Source organism: Mirounga leonina, unplaced genomic scaffold (assembly GCF_011800145.1).
Source record: "Mirounga leonina isolate KUSES-001 unplaced genomic scaffold, KU_Mleo_1.0 Mir_53, whole genome shotgun sequence".
NCBI lineage: Eukaryota > Metazoa > Chordata > Mammalia > Carnivora > Phocidae > Mirounga > Mirounga leonina.
In genome coordinates, this window is record NW_023270807.1 from 8,006,845 (window position 1) to 8,026,131 (window position 19,287).

A 19,287-nucleotide genomic window follows, 5' to 3' on the forward strand; every position below is an offset into this window, starting at 1 on the left:
TTTCCCCCACCCCACCCCAAACTGCCAAACTAGAGTTTTTGAAGGAAGTGGGCCTTTTTCTTAAAAGATTCATTAAGGAAGGATTTTGTTGAGAACCACTGATTTGTTGAGTCATTACTCTGCCCTAAGCAATTCAGCAGATATTTCATATACATTATTTCATTTATTCCATGACTGAATTCAGACCCGTTCAATTGCAGAAGCTATGTGGTAGACAGAAGAGAGCAAGAGTTCACCATGAGGAGATTCTAAACATCTGCCTTTCCAGTAATGCTGACCCACAGTTCTTGTCCGTTCTTATTTCTTCTCACCCTGCTGCTCTTCCCACTGGACCTTTTGTCTGATTCTTCCCAATTAGTTACAGGCGAATCCTCCATTACCCAGGTCCAGAACAACAGCCGTGTGCACAGAACCTCATTGGACCCCCAAGAAAAAGATGTTTATTTCTCCTTTTCTGTCACCACAAATTTCTTGTTAACAACCTAAGACTCATTTTTGTAATTTAAACAAAACCCATAATTCTCTCCTAGAATGACATAAGGATAATACCAAGCAAGCTCACAAATGACAAAAGATGCAAAACTAATTGAAATGTTCATCCTTCCTGCAATGTCTCTTCAACAGAAAAGTAGAATCCGTGCTGCCACCTAGTGGCAAGCCAAACAAGTCAGGTCGTATCCTGGATGAAAACAGGTCAGAGGCCCAACATCTGATTTCCTTGCCTAATATGAGGCATTTCTACTCCTTACCTTCCTGAAGGAAAAAAAAAAAAAAAAAAAATCACAGCAACATTTCCCAAGCAATCCCTCCTCCAGAGTCCCAGTCCCATCATGAGAATACAGCAACCCAAGTCTGGCCTGTGACACAGACTACTTCACACGAATCTTTCCTCAGACTGTTTTCAGGTCAGTTCGTCCAGTGCTACGGTCCAGCAGGGATCACACAGGAGAACGTGCACACATCCACACCACGCATCTGTTCACAGTGTGTACACAGTGATTCTGATGTCCGTGGCTTCAAACACCTCTTCAATCATTGCAGATACATTTTCCCATTGCAGACGATCAAGACCACATCCAATCCTGAAAAAGACAAACAGCTCCACGGGTTGTGATGAAGGTACCTAGGAAATCGTTTCTTCCCTCTTCCTTTAGGCTGCACCCACCCAGAGCATAAAGACAAATGATCTGGTCTCACACCCATGGTGGGAGTTTGGAAGTGAATTCCTGTTGTGAGTCACCTCATCTGTTCCTAGATGGCCCAACGTCCAACAGCTATCACTTCTCTTCTGCTAATAAGATGCCACTTCTCAGTTGTTTGAGGCTACCTTGAGAAAATGGGTGACTGCGGTGACACGGGAGACTCACTATCCTTCTTTATTGATAAAAACTAGCTGGGATTTTAAAAACACACTTATAATAATGAAATGCTAAGGAAGATAAAAGAGGCACAAAGGACAAGATCTTGGCAAAAAGGAAATCAAAATGAAATGCTGGGAAATGCCAAGCCGATTACAGTTCAGGTCTTTGCAACACCCTGGTGAGAAACCTGAGTCAGCCCACAAAACTCTCCTACCTGGCACCTTTCTTCTAAGATGTTACTTTATTGATCCTCAATATCCCTAAAGGGGGAAAGACTCAAAATTGCTAATTTCATATAGTCTGATAATTTAAGTCCGTAAAAAAATTGTGATAAAAACACGTTAACAGTTTCTGATACAGAAGACATGAATACATTACAGCCCAGGGTAAGTGAGGGATTTTGTAGCCACATTTATAAGTAACTTGGGGCTTAGAACAAACCTGCATGCATGGTCAGCACAGACTCAAAATTAGACTGACAGGAAGAGAAATGACCCCAAGAGCCTACTCCCTAAAAAGAAAGTAAAGAGGATATTGAACCCCCAATGCCATTCCCTCAGGCTCCCAATATCGAGGGTCTAATACATTACATAAGGGACCTATCCTCTGGCTACTACCACACTGACCACAACAAGCATGCAGTTTAAGGCAGTGATAATTTACAACCTTCTTTGCACCAGATTAATAAGCTTGGGACACGTGAAATGGCCCAGAAGAATATCACAATTGCTCAGTCTTGGTTCTTAGGCTTTTACTGCTTCAAGAACAGAGCCTCAGCCTCAGGCAGAAGATGCCCAGAATTCAACAAAGATGACTAACCAACAGATCCTCCCTACAAAGTAGGCTGAAGCAGGTGTGTTTTAATTATCCTGATTCATTCAACCCAGGCTAAGAAATGGGTATAATGTGGCCTAAAGTCTGATCACTGGTTCACTGGTGATTTTTAGAAGTTTTTAAATTTGTCCACTTTTAAGCCTATATTTTGGGTTAAGCTTTCAAGACAGACAGCAAATCCCACCACTCAGTACAAGTATTTAGGGCCCTGGATTTCCTTGCCTGGGCATGGAGAGATCGGTGACTCCATTCTTCAGACAGTGGGACTTCATGGCCTCTAAACTCTTCTGTAAGTTTTCATAAGTTGGCTTATGTGAAGCCCTTTTCTTTGTAATCTGAGTACAAAGAATGAATTCAAACTTTCATTAGTCCAAAATGACAGCCAAAGAAGAGCCATCACATTCTCCCAACATCCTGATAATTAAAATAAGTGTATTTCTATAGAAGAGTTCAGAGCAGAATGACAAATGTCATACTGTCTTTTCCAGTTATGGGAGGCCCTCAGGAAAATCTACTAAACGGGGCCTGAGAAACCCAGACACTGCCACGTGATAACCTTTCCTTTTCCCAAAAAGCCCATATTAGCAGGCAGTGCCTATTGTCTATTGTTTTTAAGCAAGGTAGGTCAAAGTCTTTGTGCCACTTCCAAGAGATAAGCAATATATCTGCAACAAGGAAGAACCCATACCACCTGAAAACTTCCTGTTAAGTCTATTTAGAAATCATGCTTATTTGCTTTTCGTTTCTCTATAGAACAAAGAGAAATTGGTAGTGTTCCAAACAAGACTGGAAGCCACGTCGGCCTTAAGGAGAGCATCCAAAGACCTTGAGACATGTCCGCACTCAGTGTGCTGTCCAAATCAGACGTGTAGTGGGTTGGTTGCTCTAAGTGACCTAGCACCATCACCAAGAAGCTACACTCCTTCTGGGGCCTGAAGACCACTTGGAGAGTGAAAGAATCCCACATTGAGGCAAAAGGCAGGAAAGGAGTTAAGTAATACTAGGCACTGCATTCAATAGGGAAGAATGAGAGAAAAACTCCTTTGGGCAATCTGTCTTTTGAGAACCTACTGTTTCTATCGCACTCTAATTAGGAAAGAACTGAAATATGTGGGACATCCCTAACTTTTCCAACTCTCAGAACAGAGGCTTTTGGTGGCTGTCACAGTACTCTTCACCGTGGAGCTGGGATGCAGCCTCATGTTCCTTTCTAACCCAGTGCTCCACAGAGCCACCACCACTTGATCTAAGTGAGCATGAGATCAGAAGCTTTTTGTCATCTTTGGTTGTCTAGAATCATGATTGACAAATGCAGTACAGCCCATGTGTTCACCAGTCCTTATGACCTAGTGAGAAATTGACATAGTGAGAATTGACCCCCATCTTACCAAGTAATATATATATCGCCCATCTCTCTTCAGAACAGCCACTTCTCCAGATTTCTTTTCTAAGAAAAAGTCATTTAATAGTAGAAAGGTAAAAAAACAAAAACAAAGCACCAATCTGCATTCTTCAATTTGAAAAAAAAATCTTTACAGATCTGAGTTCACTTCAGAGCTAAAAATAATTTTCAATTCTGAAGAAACACTCTGTAACACTTTCCTCCTTCCTTAACTTCCAGCTTTCTTATTCATTTTTTGTTCTTTTCCTCTTACCCCATCTTTTGTCCTGATATTTTCAAATACACCCATACTCACTTTAAAAACTTCAGTGATTTTTTTTACAAAGGGTTATTTATTGTGCTAAGCATTGTGGAGAACATAGATATATAAAAGTTTCTAATGACCAAAGAGTTTTCAATGAAGAGACAGTGTCATGTTTACAAAGAACTACGATTAAAAAGTTAAGAAATTGTTTTAAAGCAATCACCAGGGGAGACTGGCCCAATAAGCCTGGACTATGCTCTAAACAACTGTTACAGAAGCTCTACAGGTGGTTCTAACACGTATCTCTGGTTTAAAGTCTCGGTAGAAAGTGATGAGAAAGGTAAGGAAGAGGTTTCTAAACTCCTCTTTGAAGAGTAAGTACAATATGGGTAAACAAAGGATCTTGAATGCTGAGTTAATACCTGTGGAACTGAAGCGAAGCACTTCAGTTATTAAAGGTTTCAGAAAAGTAGAGTAATATCAAAAAAGTTTTAAGACAGAGGAAGAGATTAGAAACCTTTACAAGAATTCAAATTTGGTGTGATAAAGACCCAAACTAGAGGCTACTTTTGTAGAGAAAAACCTTAATCTGAAGAGTTATTAAGTACTCAGTGGTTAGGAACCCCACTCTCTGCATGTATATCCTTGTCTACCAATTAAAATATAACAGGAGGTCAAGATGCTCTAGACAAGGCAGACTAATTCAGCTGTTTTTCAAAACTCACGTTGATTTAACAGTTCCTGCACCCCTCCAAATTTCTTCTTGAAGAGGACAGCTATCCCAGCACCCATTCGACAATCCTCACTGATACAGTGCGCTAAAGAGTCTGTTTTGGGGCATGCAAAAAGGTCTCCTTTCACATAAGTGATCTAAAATGTGAAAAGGGAAAGAAAAGGTTTTATTTGATACAGAAAAACACTAAGCTGTTTCTTTCATTTCCCTTTACTGAGTCCCCCACCACTGTCCCTTTTTGATTTAAAACCCGACCTGCAGAACTTAAGGAACTACAACAAATTAAAGTATGTGTACAAGGATAGTGATGGTTTCTGCCTAGGACTGTATCAGCCTTTCTGAAGTAAATCAGCGGGGGGGGGGGGGAAGACATTGCTTTAATTAAAAAGTGTTTATGCTTTTGACCTCAATTATTCTGAATTTCAGTTCACCGATAAGTTAATAGTTGTTACGCACTCTGCTTCCTTCTGAATCTTCATTAGGGCTGCCGGCCATGATACTGAGTCGCAATTTCCAGAACTTAAGTGTTTCTTCAGCTATGAGAAGGGAAAAGGAAGTAAAAATGCTTAGGCGGCCTGTATGTATTATATTCAAACTGCCTGACCACCCACTTGGCAATTTCTTCCCCCACCATTTATCGCTGAACGTGAGCTCGCTGAGCCTCTAGGAAGTAATACAAAACTCCTGGGGCAAGGATGAGGAAGAACGGCTAGGTCGCGGCGGCCGGTCCCCGCCCGCATTTCGCGCTCTCCTGGAGCGCTCCGCTCAGCCAGGGGAAGAAAAGGCGGTCCCTAGGAGGCACCTCCCTTCTCCGCGCCCGAGCAAGGCGGTTTGAGGACAGTCTCCTCTCCGCGGCCTGACCAAAAGTACTTCCCCAGTGGGTTTGGCCCACAAGAAAAAGGGAGGGACTTGGCCACAGTCCCGTCGAGCCGCAACCGAGGAGTGTCCGGACCAGGGGAGTGTACTGCGGAGCTGCAAGAAGCGGGGTGGAAAGGCGGCCTCTCAAGGAAGGCTCACCTCCACCTGCTCTTCGGGGGACAGGGGAAGGAGTCTAAAGAGGCCTCCCATTCTGTGTCCTACCCTAGGGCGGGTCAGCGAGGGCGTACGGCCTGTCCTGGGGTCCCGTGGGAAGGAGCGGGAAGGCTGGCTCAAAACCTCAACGTACCCGGGTTACCCTTCACCTGGAAAGGAGTCGGCCGCTGCGAGGTCCCGCCCCGCGGGGAAGGGCTCCGGATCCGGCCCTGGTAGGTGGGAAGCAGCGGACGAACCTAGACGCGGAGCCAATCCCGCCACAGCCTTTAATTGCACGCACCTAAAATGGCCGCCCACCACCCAGGAGCGGGCGGAAACAAGCCCCTCTAGCTAGTCAGCCAAACTCCCACTCTTTGGTAATGGCCGCCGAACTTCCGGCGGTAAAATCCGTGGAATGTCCCGCCGCCGTCCGGGCATGCGTAACGAGACAGCCCACCGCGAGTGGGGAAGAACGGCGCCTGCGCATTAGTCCCAGGGGTGTGTCTCCAGCGACCTCAGAGAAGGGGGTGGGCAGTTGACAAAGGAGATAGTTAGCGCCTGCGTAATACTATGTTTAGGGCGGTGTTTGAGTTCAAGGATCTGGCGCGTCTAGAAGGCGCCTGCGTATTCCTTCAGCCGGAGATGGTGTCAAATCAGAGAAGTGGGCGTGGCTTCAGGGCACGCCTGCGCGATGCTCCTTCAACTGGGGGTGGGGCGAGCCCGATGCTGGGGGTTAGGGGGCGTGGTCTCAGAGGCGCCTGCGCGGAGGCGGTTGGAGGGAGGCCCCATTCCCCTTTGTTCGGGTTCGCCATTTTGCGAGGCAGCGGCAGTGGCGGCGGCAGCGGCGGCTGGAGCCTCTGATTGGGTTTCGGGGTCCGGTACTGGAGCCAATCAGCGCGGGCAGCGAACCGGGGGAGCGAGGCACGGTGAGTGTGAGGAGCCAATATCCAGCGGCCCAGAGCCGGCCCCAGCGCCCCGATTGGCGGGTCTCGCTGACCACTCAGGAGAGGCCCAGGCGCCCGTCGAGCCCCGGGAGTCTAGCTGAGCCTAGCCGAGCCGGGCGGCTGGCGGCCCCGGCCCGGGGCCTGTTAGTGCCCCGGGCCATTCCCGGCCGGGGCCTGCAGGGGGCCGCCCCGCGCGGGGATGGCGCCCTCGGGAGCGAGCACCCGGGGTCCAGACTCTTGCAGGGGGCCTGTGCCAGTTGGGGATGCGTCCCCCTTCTCCCGGTCCTTAGGCCCAGTTTGTCAGGCCCCAGGCTCGGGGTTGGTGGCCTGCTTGCCACGAATGTCCCTACACTCAGGTCCACGCACGCCCGGGGCTTTGGCGGTCTTCTCCAGATTGCTCGGGCCTCAAACTGAAGCCCGCCCTTGCACTCTCCGTGCTCCGGCCCTCCGGACGGGAAGTCTCCCGCGGGGCCCGCGATCCCCAGCCCTCCGAGAGCCGGGTCTGCCTGTCTGCAGCGCCCCTGGGTCGCGAGTGAGGCCTGGGGAAGGTACGCGCCGCGGCCACAGGGCCCGGGGCGCGGCGGGGAGAGGGAGCCTGCCTGCCCCGCCTCTGCGCTCTGCGGGCCCGCCCCCGCCGTCTCCCGGATCGGGGGAGGGGGTCCGTTAGTGCGCCCACTCCCCTGCCCCGTCGCGCCCCTCCTCTCAGCACGCTCGGCCCGGGTCCCCGGCCCGGCGCCGTTACCACCCCCTTTGGCTCGTCATTTCCTCTTCTCCCCGCCCCGCTCGCCCGGGCAGAACCGCACACCTCCGTCTTGGAGTCCGACCAGGCGGTTTCCCTTTCTTGTCCTGGCTGTGCAGCCGGGCCAGTCCGTTCGGTGCCTGGAACCTCACTCATGAGTGCCAGTCCTGCGCATTCCTTTTCCCGGAGGCTGCACAACTTGTTTCTCATATTATTAGTTTTCTCCATTGCTCATCTTGCGAACTCTCCCTTCTTCGGGAATGTAGAATTCTTTTTTTTTTTTTCTTTAACTTTTCTGTGTCACTTTGCATGTGCCAGGCTTGACTCATTAGTTCAGTCCACAGTCATCTCTTGATTTATTTTTTTAGCATACTTTCTAATTCCATGTTAACGTTTTCTACTCAGATATTTATAGAAACTTAAGAGTGTTGTGGGGTTTCGTTAGGGTGAGACGAAACCTTCATTGACAATCAGGTCTCTAGCAGTTAGTATGTACCAAGCATCAGTCTGTATGCTGGGGAGAAAGTAGGTAGAGGTCAATAAGAATCTTACCTGCCTGGTGGAGATTAACAAGTGAACAACTAATTAATACTTAAAGGTTAGTGCTATAAGGAGGCCAAGTTCAGTTCTGTGAAGTACTGGTGGGTGAGCTACTAAGAGCCTCGGTGGAAGACTCGATGTTGCCACACTTTTCATTGGTCTTGAAGGACAATAGGATTTCTTCCAACAAGAAAGAAGAGAAGAGCATGTGCAGAGGCACCAAATTGTGCTGTGTTTGAGGGGAAAGGTGGGTGAAGACACTGGGCAGTACTGGTGAGAATTTAGGCAGGAAAGCCCAGGTGATAAAAGCACTTGTATGTCTTGATAAGGATTTTCGGAAATAGTTACTTTTTGGAGGTTCAGATGGAAGAAATCCCGGAGTGTATTTTTTTTCAGGGTCTGAAAAACAAGTTTCTGACCTGTGGGCTTCTGCTCTACAACAGTGGCTGACTTTGGGGGAGGAAAGGAAGATTTTTCTCTTAGGATTTTAAAAGTTTTTATTCATGTGAAGCATCTACTACAGTCCTGGCAAGTACAGTAGGTCTTAAGTATATGGTGCCCATTTTTATGATCACATGAAAGGTCATAAAACTCTCCACTACTAAAACTTTGGAGACTTTTTTGTTTTGTTTTCACTTTTTAGAATGCATTTCTCATTGTTTAAATCATGTTGTTAAAGTCATTTTGATTATTACATTATCCACATTAATAGATGGGATAGCATGTCTAAGGTATTTTTTAGAACATTTATATTTGTTTTCTGAATATTCTTTAAACCTTGGTATGTAAAAATGGATATATCTAGCCTCTTTAAAACCACCAGGCATTTTTCACTAGATTTTTTTCTAAAAAGCAGTTACAAATTATAGTCTGGTTGCTGTTGTGCTAGACATCTCTAGAGCCTCCACCTGTCTGCAGAAGAACTTCTTTGCCTAGAATTTAAAGAGATAGTATTCTGGCCTCTAGCTTTCTCTTGACATGGGGCCTTTTAATCTGCTGTTTATATCCTGAAATTTCTCTGTCCTTGTTTTTATGCTGTCTCTTCATTTAGAGTACTCCACCCCCTCCCACATCATCCCATGTATAAATCCTTCTCACACTTTGGACCGCGTCAGGTGCCACATTTTCCTAAAGCCTTCCTTGACTTACCTATCCCCAGGTAGAAGAAATGTCTGTTCTCCCTGCTACTGTTTGACTTTGTTTCTCTCTTAGGGTTCCGGTATAGCTTTTTTCTTCTTTACCAAACGTAAAGACTCTTTGAAGTTAGGATCTTCGTCAGAGTTTTCTTTTTATTTATAAAACCTTCAGAATGGTGACTGGCAAATGATGCCTCATTAGTGCAGACAAGGAGCAAATTAGGAACTCCAATCTGGAATTCCCTCAGACAGTAGGGAAGCTGGACAGTCCTTTGTTCTCTGGTCTTTTATCAAACACAGATCAGGACCCATTTGTTGAGTTGTGAAATCAATTTAGTGGGTAATGCTAATTTTTTATAATACAATAGGAAATAACAATGTGCAGCTTATGTTACATAAAGATAAGCCTTCATGGAAATTTTGTTTCAGTTACTTTTTTCTATGTTATGTGTGCAGTGATTTGTGGTCAAAAAAACTTGAAGGGATGTTACAGTCTTTACCTGGTAGTAATTGTTAAATATAGTAATTTTGAAGGGCTTTTCACATGCTTATGGTTGAGTTTTTGGAAGTTTTAGCTTTAAAATGTGTGTAGGGACACATAGAATAGGTTCCTGGTAGTTAGCTATGTTCAGGGTTCTGCACCTTGAAGTGGGGAGGAAGAGGATTTTCATGCTAGCCGGAATATACACACACTTGCTCTTTGAGGAAGAAACATCCAGAACTGTGTTAGGATCGAGAACTAGACTGAGTAAATCGGGCTGACTTAATTTTGTTCAAATCTTGGACAGAAAAGCACTGGAGGAAAGACAAATGTCACATTGTATTGCAGTTTTACTAACTGAAGCTCAAGGTAGTAGTAAGCAGAGGGCTTCATTGAAGCCAGTTGGGTACATGCTCACCCTTAGCAGTCTCAGTATCATGCTGCAACCTGAATCCCTCATTAATGGGAGAGAGAAATGCTCTTAGATTGAGAACTGCTTCCTTTTTTACCCTTCAGGGTACAGTGGATTGAAATGTTTTTAAATTGAAGCGTTTTTATTACTAGCATAAACTAAGAGGAAAATCTGCACGACGTTCTATTTATTACTTATTCTCATGTCCTTCATAAAATAAATTTCTGGAAATTAGTGATCATGGAAAAAATCTCATACAGGAAGGGGATTTGGGTGGCGGGGGGGGTTGAAAGAGGATGTTCCTTCATGATCCCATTTTTTTAAATCAACTTTATTGAGATACAGTTAACAGACACAAAGGGTAATTATTTTAAGTGTTGGTATGTCTAAGTATGTCACTATGTGACCACCACCATGATAAAAATATATAAAACATATTCATCACCCCAGAAAGTTCCAGATGCTCTATTCTAATCAACTTCCCACCCCTATCCTACCCTGCTTTTCCAGTCCCAGGGAACCACTGACCTGCTTTGTGTCTCTAGATTTCTCTGGCTTTTTGAGAGTTTCATATAAATGGAATCAGTTAGGCTCTTCTGTTATCATTATCCTTAATTCTTCAATTTCATTAGTTTATAAAGATAAATACATTGTACTACAGTTAGAGACAAGGTAGCTTAGGGAAGACCATTTACTTCCCTGGCAGAGTCCCTTAGACCTGAAAACCCAGTTTTCTCTACTGTTCCCAGAATCTCGGGAGCCGACTTAGTCAACCAATTCCAAAGAGAACTGGTATAAAAATCAAAAAGTCAGTTTGTCACTATGCAATGAGAAATAAGTTCATTTGTGTTGCTGATCATATTTGCTTTTTGTTGGCATATTTGTATGTATATCTAAATTATAGTTAGTTGCTGGGTGAGCATTCCATCAGAGCAAGGGTAGTGAGTTAGAGAACCATATGGCCACAGAATAGCATGCAGTGATGGCACAGTCATCCTGTCACTTATTTATGGCTCTTACACCCTTACTCTGCATACCATTTCGTTTATGAGTAATAGGCTACACACACAGTTTAGTATAAAAATTTTCAAACATAAGTAAAATTGAAAGAATTTTACAGTAAACACTAGCATACCCATCACCTAGCATCTTCTGTTAACACTGTACCATACTTATCAGGTATCTATCCATTCATTCATCAATCCATCTTGTTTTTTGATGCATTTCAGAGTGAATTTTATTTATTTATTTTTAATTTTTTTAAAGATTTTATTTATTTATTTGACAGAGAGAGACACAGCGAGAGAGGGAACACAAGCAGGGGGAGCGGAAGAGGGAGAAGCAGGCTTCCCTCCGAGCAGGGAGCCCGATGCGGGGCTCAATCCCAGGACCCTGGGATCATGACCTGAGCCGAAGGCAGACGCTTAACGACTGAGCTACCCAGGCGCCCCTCAGAGTGAATTTTAGACCTAAATATACTTCTTCCTAAATACTTGCACATGCACTTGGATGTATTTTTATTTCTCTCACACCATATTGAGACAGTTTACAAGTGATTAATCTCATCTACCATGTGCGGGTTTATGGAGAGTAGTGCATTTCTTTGCTGACATAATGTGCAGTTCATTTTAGCTCACATAACTTTATCGTTCAAATTTTAGAATTTATGAAGGCCTGGAGAAAAATTGGGGGCAAAGACCTATCTACATTTTACTTATATATACCTGTACCTATCCCATACTTCCAGGGTGAATTACCCTTTGGTAGTTGGTATAATTTTAAATTTTTGAATCAGGTTTGTCTCAGATTCTCAAATACCATTTCCATTTATCTAATTGCGTCCTTATTTTAAAGGAGTGTTTAAGTGAGAAGGGTTAATTTGACCAAGGCCTGGATATTTGATAATATTTAGGGACTTACTCATTTTCTAATGTTTGAAATGATAATGTAGAGACAATATTGTGATATGATGGTAAAGACAAAGAGTCCTACCTCTTTAGAGATAGATGCCAGAGTATTTACAGCATTTTGGAATCCTATAGTGTCTGACATTTACTTCAAAATAATTCAGGGGTGGGTAGAAAGTGGATGAGATGTGTGAAACAGGATTGACCACGGTATAAGAATTGGAGATGGCTGCGGGGGTTCATTAATAATGTTTTCACTACTCTTTTTTTTTTTCTTTTTTTAAGATTTTATTTATTTGCACACACACATGAGCAAGGTGAGGGGAAGAGGGAGAGAATCGTTTTAAGATTTATTTATTTAGAGAGAGAGAGTGCACTAATGGGGGTAGGGGAAGAAGGAGAGGGAGAGAGAGAATCTTAAGCAGACTTCATGCTGTACACAGAGCCCAAAGCGGGGCTCGATTTCACAACCCTAAGATCATATGACCTGAGCCAAAACCAAGAGTCTGACACTTAACTGACTGAGCCACCTAGGCCGCCCCTATCACTATTACATAGGTTTAGAAATTGCCATAAAGAAAGTTAAAGTGACGGGGCGCCTGGATGGCTCAGTCGTTAAGTTTCCCCCACTCTTGCATTTGAATACTTAATAGACCTAATTATATCCTACCCTTTATTATGTAGTTTTAACTTCTTTTTTTTTTTTAAGTTTTTATTTACTTATTTGACAGAGAAACAGCGAGAGAGGGAACACAAGCAGGGGGAGTGGGAGAGGGAGAAGCAGGCCTCCCGCTGAGCGGGGAGCCCAATGTGAGGCTCGATCCCAGGATGCTGGGATCATGACCTGAGCCGAAGGCAGATTTTAGAGAAACTCGTAGCCTTAATATGTCATATAAAATTTCTTCTTCTATTTAATCTATAAACATTATTTTTGCCGTTAGTATAACAACTTATTCCTTGCCGTGGATTAAAATGCAAATTCCTAAACCTTCACTCAAGCTTTCTTAATACTACTTAATGGAGATTTTGATAAGCAAAATGGTTGACTTCAGGTCTGGGTCATTTCCTTACTAAATAATAAGCCGTGAAATTTTACACTGCAGACCATGTGTAGCGAACTAGAGTGATACGTTTGGTATTGCATTGGCAGGCAGCAAGTATGTGCTATAAAATAAAGAAACTGTATATCCTCTAAAATACACAGGCAGACCTTAAAACCAGTGTTAAATAGACCTTGTAACAACATGATATTGTAGTTTCATGAGTATTTCTAAGTTGGAAGTGTTGCCCTGGTAGTATCGAAAGGTAAGGCTGCCAATAAAAAATGACTAAAAGCACTTTCAAGACATGTGAAATGGCATTATGGTATTGTTGGCATGAGCGTGCCTTGTAATCCTGGTTACAAATGATGTCAAAAACGAACATTTCCTATTCTCTTACCCGGTTTACTTGCGAATAAAGCACAGCAATAAGTTAATCAATGTTAATCATCTGGCGAGGCTTTTATTAACAATCTCATTTAGTTTCTTTCCCAACCTTTCTAATAGGAGTGCATTTCGCAGTCTTCTAGGATCTCCTGAGTGAAACTCACTGTGGACAGGATTCTAACTTGGAGGGATCATGGAGCAGTATACAGCAAACAGCAATAGTTCGACAGAGCAGATTGTTGTGCAGGCTGGACAGATTCAGCAGCAGGTATGGAAGTAAAACTGCTTTAAACAGCACAGCAATGGAGCCCGGATTGGCACCACTCAGTGGGGAATTATTTAGAGGTCCCAGATCTTATGAATAATAGGTCTGGTGACTCGTGCCGAAGTGCTTTTTGAAGATTGGATTTGTTGCGATTTCTCTCACGTTCCATGTGTTCAGAGCTCTATTCAGTCCATGACCACATAGAATTTGCTTTTCTTGGGAGCCTGGTTTAATACTGAATTGCCCATTTCATTTTGCTAAAAGTCAAAACCTAGTCTGTTCTCAGATGGAAATTTGGAGTTTTTGTTTTTTTCTGGATTCAGTTTTGTAGTTCCTCTTTTCCATTAAGCTAGCTTTGTGATCTTTTAAGTCTGTGGCCTTAATGGATAAACCAAGATAGTCAGCATCCAAGAAATCCACTGTTCTTTGATTTGATACGTTACGGTGCTTATTCTGAAAAGCTGTAGTTCAGCATGAGGTTAATACTTAGCCACTCTTATTATGAATAAGCACATACAAGAAAGGAATCCCGTGTTGATTTATTCCTTAATAAGATAGATTGCTTTCTTAGATTTATACAGAGATTACATTTTCTGATGCTCTATACCTAGCTTTTTATTTTAGTAAAAGTTTACTTGTGTTTCTCCCTAGAAGAAAAGACATTTATTATGCATTGATTTGACCTTAGGCCGAGATTGGGGCATGTTTTGTTTCCAAAAGGGAACTTAGAGAATACAGAAAAGTAGATGGTAGGGAATACAAAGGCTATTTTGATGGTAAGTTGTTCCTATCTAATGATCAAAGGAAGGGGCACCTCTTGATTAAAAGAAATTAATTATTTAAACTCCTTCACTGGCTTTTTCTTCTACCCAGCTGCTGTGTCTCTGGCAGCTTCCTTCAACTGCCTCCTTAGGAAAGGGGATTCCACAAAGGGCCCTCTATTCACACCACCACCTTGATGGATGAAGTCTTGTTTGGTCAGAACTTACCATTAGAGGATATAAACATTAGGTTAAATCACTGAAAACATTGCTTCTAAGGTAATCCAATTGAGTAGAAGTAATCTTAGTTTTGGGCCTTGAGAGCAGTGACCAGCCTGAAGATGATTTTGGTTCACAGTGATTGCTTCATTCTTCCTACCTGGTGATTACATTTAAGTCTCAGAAATTCTTCATTGTAGCTTCAAAGCTGTAAAAACCTGATAACTTTTTTGTTGTGAACTCATTTGAGGAAATAAAAAGCATTAAGATAACCCTAACCAGAAGGATCAAATGCTTATTTGGGGGAAGGATTACATTAAAAAAATTTGTGTTCATGATGACAACTATTGTTTTTGAGTCATGGAAATGTGTTTTGAGTTTCACTCTGGGGACCAAGGGCTAATATCTTTAATCCTGCTACCTGCAACAAAATAGCTTCAGTATAGGGAGTCTGTATAGTTTGAGAGTCCTCTGTTGGATGGGACTGTTAAAAGAAGACTCCCTCCCTCTCCCACAAGAGGTAAGGTGATCTCATGTCTTGAACTCTACATTTCCTTCCTGACACATTTCAAGCTCTTCCTGTTCCTGTTCTCAGCAGCAGGGTGGTGTCACTGCTGTCCAGTTGCAGACTGAGGCCCAGGTGGCATCCGCCTCAGGCCAGCAAGTCCAGACCCTCCAGGTAGTGGTGCCCTCTCTGATTCTCTGTAAGCACTGCATGAACTTCTCCTGTCCTCATGTCTGGTGCTATTTGTGGTAGGATCTCAAGGAGGAATGGCAAAGTCAATTGCATGTTTTTGATGCTGTTAACTTGTCTTTGAGGCTTGTAAGATTCCAGTCTCCTCATGTTTCATGCCTAGTCATGTAGTGACCCCAGTATCAGTTTTCTGAAAATTGAATTTTGGCAATTGTGTTTCTTTGGGAAGGAAATGGTGCAAGTGACAGGAAGAAATTCTTACAAGTGGCATTAGAATCTATTTAGAGCTGAAGCTCTGTAATCAGAATGCACGGTAAAATTCCGTGGATTTGTATTTATAATAGTGGAATAAAAAATAACTAGGGTTAGATTATGCTTTATTTTTATCAAAAGAGCAACTTGGCTGCAAAATAATCCTTGTACTTGGCAAGGTTTATCTAATCAGTGAATCTTGTTAATCTCTTAACTGCTGCCTTTTCACTACCTTTCCTAAGGAAACCATGACCTGTTTTATTACTAGATTTGCAAAGATTACCCTACACCTCTTCGCCAGACAAAGGTGAAATATGCTTTCTATAAGTCTTAGGTATTACAGCCACTATAAGAATTCTTACTTAACTAGAGCAGTTCCCTAACTTTTTATATGGCCAAGCTAAATATCCTTAGTTGGGGTTATATTTTGGCCAGTTCCTATGTAAAAATGAGAGTAGAAGCCTAAGTCTTTTCTGTGTCTCCAGGTTACTTTGATTAAAATTACTCTATTTTTGAGAAATTGGCAAAATTTGAGTGCCCTGCCTTTTTCCTTTATTGAATGGAAATGATTCAAAGTAGGACCTAGAATCTAGAACTGACGCCTCATTTCAGTGCTGCTAAGCATCCGGCAGTTACCTGCCCCTCATCGTAATCATTTCACCCTAACCTTTCAACCCCATCCCGACACCTCCCGCCTGTAATGTCTGATGGTGATACACTGTCAGTTCTGAACATAAATTAGGCTGAAAAAAGCTGAGCTTGTAGGTACTCCTAAATATGTTCAAATCGTAGAGTTCAGCAGCTTGTTCTTCATGTTTTTCATGCTTGCTTCATCTTATTGATACATAAAACAGTATTGTCATTAACCACTTGTGGAATGGGAATGTAACATGCTCTTAACCGTATGGCTTCTTGTCTGATGCATGTGTCCTTGTAATCATTCATGTGTTGTAAATGCAGTGGGCTCCTTGGAGTCTCAGATGGTTTATCATGTACACATTTAACGTGTCAGTGAGGGGAGAAGTTCAAGATGATGGGTAGCCAGAAACTTATGAACAGTTGGGCCTTAAAACTTGTTTCTTACTTATGTAGATTTTAGTTAAAAGAGATGGGAACACTTTATACGGAAATGATGAAAGCATTTTCTCTAGAGGTCTCATTATTTTGGAGAATTTTTAATACTTCTTTCAGTTACTCATTTAATAAATATTCAGAATCCTTTCTGATGGAGTACATGCAAACATTGGTGTAGCAAAGGGAATTTAATTTGATAAGGAAAGGAGAAGGCATGAGAGAATCAGATTATAAAGTCCTTTAAAAAGTAAAGTGGAATTTCTCAACGAACAGTTTATAAAACTTGGGAATTAAATATTCCTGAGGATTCTGATGCATTTGGTGGTGGTGGTGGTGGTGGTGAAGAAGAGGGGGTCTTACTATCTAATCTATTCATCTAGGGAACATTGATCTTTTAACCAATTACTGTTATTCGAACACACTTTTCAAGGGCATTAAGCATGAATATTTTAGTCCTATGAATATTCTTGTGTTCTGCTACAAATAATTTCTCAAGGGCAGAATCTAAATGAAATTTTGGACTTGCAGCTATTCTTTTGAACATTCCATTTCATTTCTAACGTGGCTTGTTTTTCCGGCTTCCAGAATGCATTCAGTTAGCTAGGTATTTTTATATTGGGATTCAAGATGTTAATAGAGCACGTATAGTGCCCTGGCTTCTAAAGTAGTCCATTTACTCATAGGAGCTGGAAAATTGGGAGTTTTTTGATACACTTGAGTGTATAATTCCCATATTTATCACTGTTTCTGTTAAAACTAAAACAACTATGTAGATATTCAGGGTCCAGTATGAGGAATTCACCACAGAGCTTGAAAACTGACCAGAAGATATTTCTAGGCCTTCCCTAGTGGGCTCTTGAAACAACCACAGGACTAGAATTCCCAGAGTGAGGTAGAGGGTAAAAGTTGTGTATTTCATTTACGCTTGAGAGACTATGGGGAGAAAGGATCTTCTGCATAAGCTTCCAGAGCTGCTTGCTACCCAGCCTCCTGGAGTCATTGCTGGGTAGTTTGATTTATTCCTTCCAGGTTATTTAGAATTTGCACTCAACCACCATCACCACCATCAGCCCTCCCTCTCATTGCCTCCTCTCCAGCCTTCACTAGAAACTATTCCTGAATATTAGTCTCAAAAGGCACATAGTCTGGATGTTTTGATTGAGTGCTTCTCGTAGATTTAGCCTGTATTTGATGACAAATGCCTTATATCTGTTGAGACTTCCTAAAGACCCTGGATATACTTCATTATATGTGACCTTAAAGTATTCAACTTGGTGTTTGGTCAAAGATAGAGTGTTTTTGAAGAAGATAACTTGAAGACAGGGACTTGAGACTTCTTTTCTTAGTGTCTCTTCTACCTTTTCCCCCTCTACCAAGGCAGCAGAATAGTTCCAGTGATTATCTTTTGGTAAAAACCATTTTACGTTATTTCATTGTTATTTTATTTCCTTCTAGGTCCAGGGGCAACCATTAATGGTACAGGTCAGTGGAGGCCAATTAATCACATCAACTGGTCAGCCCATCATGGTTCAAGCTGTCCCTGGTGGACAAGGTCAAACCATCATGCAAGTACCTGTGTCTGGGACTCAGGGTTTGCAGCAGGTGAGCGATGCAAAAAATGTTTAGGCAGAATATCAGAATAGAGGTCTTAAAGAAGAGCTTGTTAGAAACTGTACGACTATTGATCTGGCATTTAACTGTTTGCCACCCTACATTCACAAAATTAGTCGATTTTCTACTTTTGTACTATCAGTGATAGAAACAGAATTGTACAGAAATTGGACATCTCTGGTAAGGACTAAGATACTAGGTATGATCTTGAATCAGTATATAAAGAATACAAAAAGATGAGAGTCTAGTTTAATAGAAAATTTATTGGTTTGATCTTTGTTGGAACTTCTGGCAGCTGAGGGAATTTACAGTGTGCTTTGGAAATTAACTGTTCTTGGTCAGGAATGTTACCCTTTCATTTCCTGCTAAGTGATTTATAATTTGAATTATCTAACAAGTGATGAAAAAAAAAAATACTTCAGTCCAAACCCATCACACACACCTAAAGCTGTACTGAGAGCAAAATGTGTAACCCTTAAATACTTTTATTTTATTTTATTTTAAGATTTTATTTTATTTGACAGACAGCACAAGCAGGGGGAGCGGCAGGCAGAGGGAGAGGGAGAAGCAGACTCCCCTGCTGAGCAGAGAGCCCGACATGGGGCTCGATCCCAGGACCCTGGGATCATGACCTGAGCTGAAGGCAGACACCTAACTGACTGAGCCACCCAGGAGCCCCAATACTTTTATTCTAAAAGAACGGAAAAGTGAATGTATTTCCCTTACGAAGTTAGGAAAAGGAAGAACAAAATGAACAAAAAAGTAGGTTAAAATTAATGAAGTAGAAAACTAACAAAAATGTAGAAGGGTAAATAAAAGCTGATTCTGTAAACAAACCAATAAAGTACTTAGGTAAATCCACTGGAAAGATGGATTCAGAAACAGAAAACAAAGGTAAAGCAAGACATGCAGCTCAGTGGCATCAGATTTTTAAAAACTAGAGGGAATTTTTTTTTTTTTTTAAAGATTTTATTTATTTATTTGAGAGAGAGAGAACACATGAGAGGGGATAGGGTGAGAGGATGAAGCAGACTCCCTGCCGAGCAGGGAGCCCGATGCGGGACTCGATCCCGGGACTCCAGGATCATGACCTGAGCCGAAGGCAGACGCTTAACCAACTGAGCCACCCAGGCGCCCCAAAACTAGAGGGAATTTTTATCGAGTTGGTAAAAATTAAAAAGAGTTTATATCCAATGCTAGAATGCGTGTAGAGAAAAGGAAACATTATTATTGGTAATTT

General features: G+C 42.4%; 2 protein-coding genes across 14 annotated transcripts in view; one reads left to right on the forward strand and one right to left on the reverse strand.

Annotated features, from left to right (window-relative positions):
* Nucleotides 1–139: 139 nt before the first annotated feature.
* Nucleotides 140–6,125, reverse strand: OARD1 (O-acyl-ADP-ribose deacylase 1). Of its 4 annotated transcripts, none has more exons than XM_034991389.1 (6): nt 5,740–6,125; nt 5,031–5,110; nt 4,567–4,711; nt 3,584–3,642; nt 2,418–2,530; nt 140–1,082 (listed from the first exon to the last, which is right to left on the reverse strand). In XM_034991389.1, the coding sequence occupies exons 2-6, from the start codon at nt 5,067–5,069 to the stop codon at nt 980–982; spliced, it is 459 nt and encodes a 152-aa protein (XP_034847280.1). In that variant the 5' UTR covers nt 5,070–5,110; nt 5,740–6,125; the 3' UTR covers nt 140–979. The 4 variants fall into 4 exon arrangements, with proteins under 4 accessions (XP_034847280.1, XP_034847282.1, XP_034847281.1 ...); XM_034991391.1 differs by having other exon boundaries at nt 5,756–5,879; XM_034991390.1 differs by having other exon boundaries at nt 5,655–5,746.
* Nucleotides 5,682–19,287, forward strand: part of NFYA (nuclear transcription factor Y subunit alpha) — a 31,902-nt gene continuing 18,296 nt past the window's right edge. The window contains exons 1-4 of one of the 10 annotated variants that reach the window (XM_034991381.1): nt 5,682–5,818; nt 13,307–13,439; nt 15,012–15,098; nt 17,892–18,038. In XM_034991381.1, the coding sequence (XP_034847272.1) occupies nt 13,365–13,439; nt 15,012–15,098; nt 17,892–18,038 (309 nt within the window). In that variant the 5' untranslated portion in view covers nt 5,682–5,818; nt 13,307–13,364. Of the gene's footprint in view, nt 5,819–6,341; nt 6,512–12,511; nt 13,440–15,011; nt 15,099–17,891; nt 18,039–19,287 lie in introns of those variants that run through there. The other 9 variants (XM_034991380.1, XM_034991382.1, XM_034991379.1 and 6 more) reach the window with 9 other exon arrangements.

Excerpts from the sequence above, each read along its gene's own strand:
- OARD1 (XM_034991389.1), bottom strand. The coding sequence starts at position 5,069 with ATGGCCGGCAGCCCTAATGAAGATTCAGAAGGAAGCAGA. Across the intron at positions 3,643-4,566 it reads GCAGGAACTGTTAAATCAAC|AAAAGAAATCTGGAGAAGTG; the intron begins GTGAGTTTTGAA and ends ACTTTTTCTTAG. Across the intron at positions 2,531-3,583 it reads GGCGATATATATATTACTTG|ATTACAAAGAAAAGGGCTTC; the intron begins GTAAGATGGGGG and ends CTTTGTACTCAG.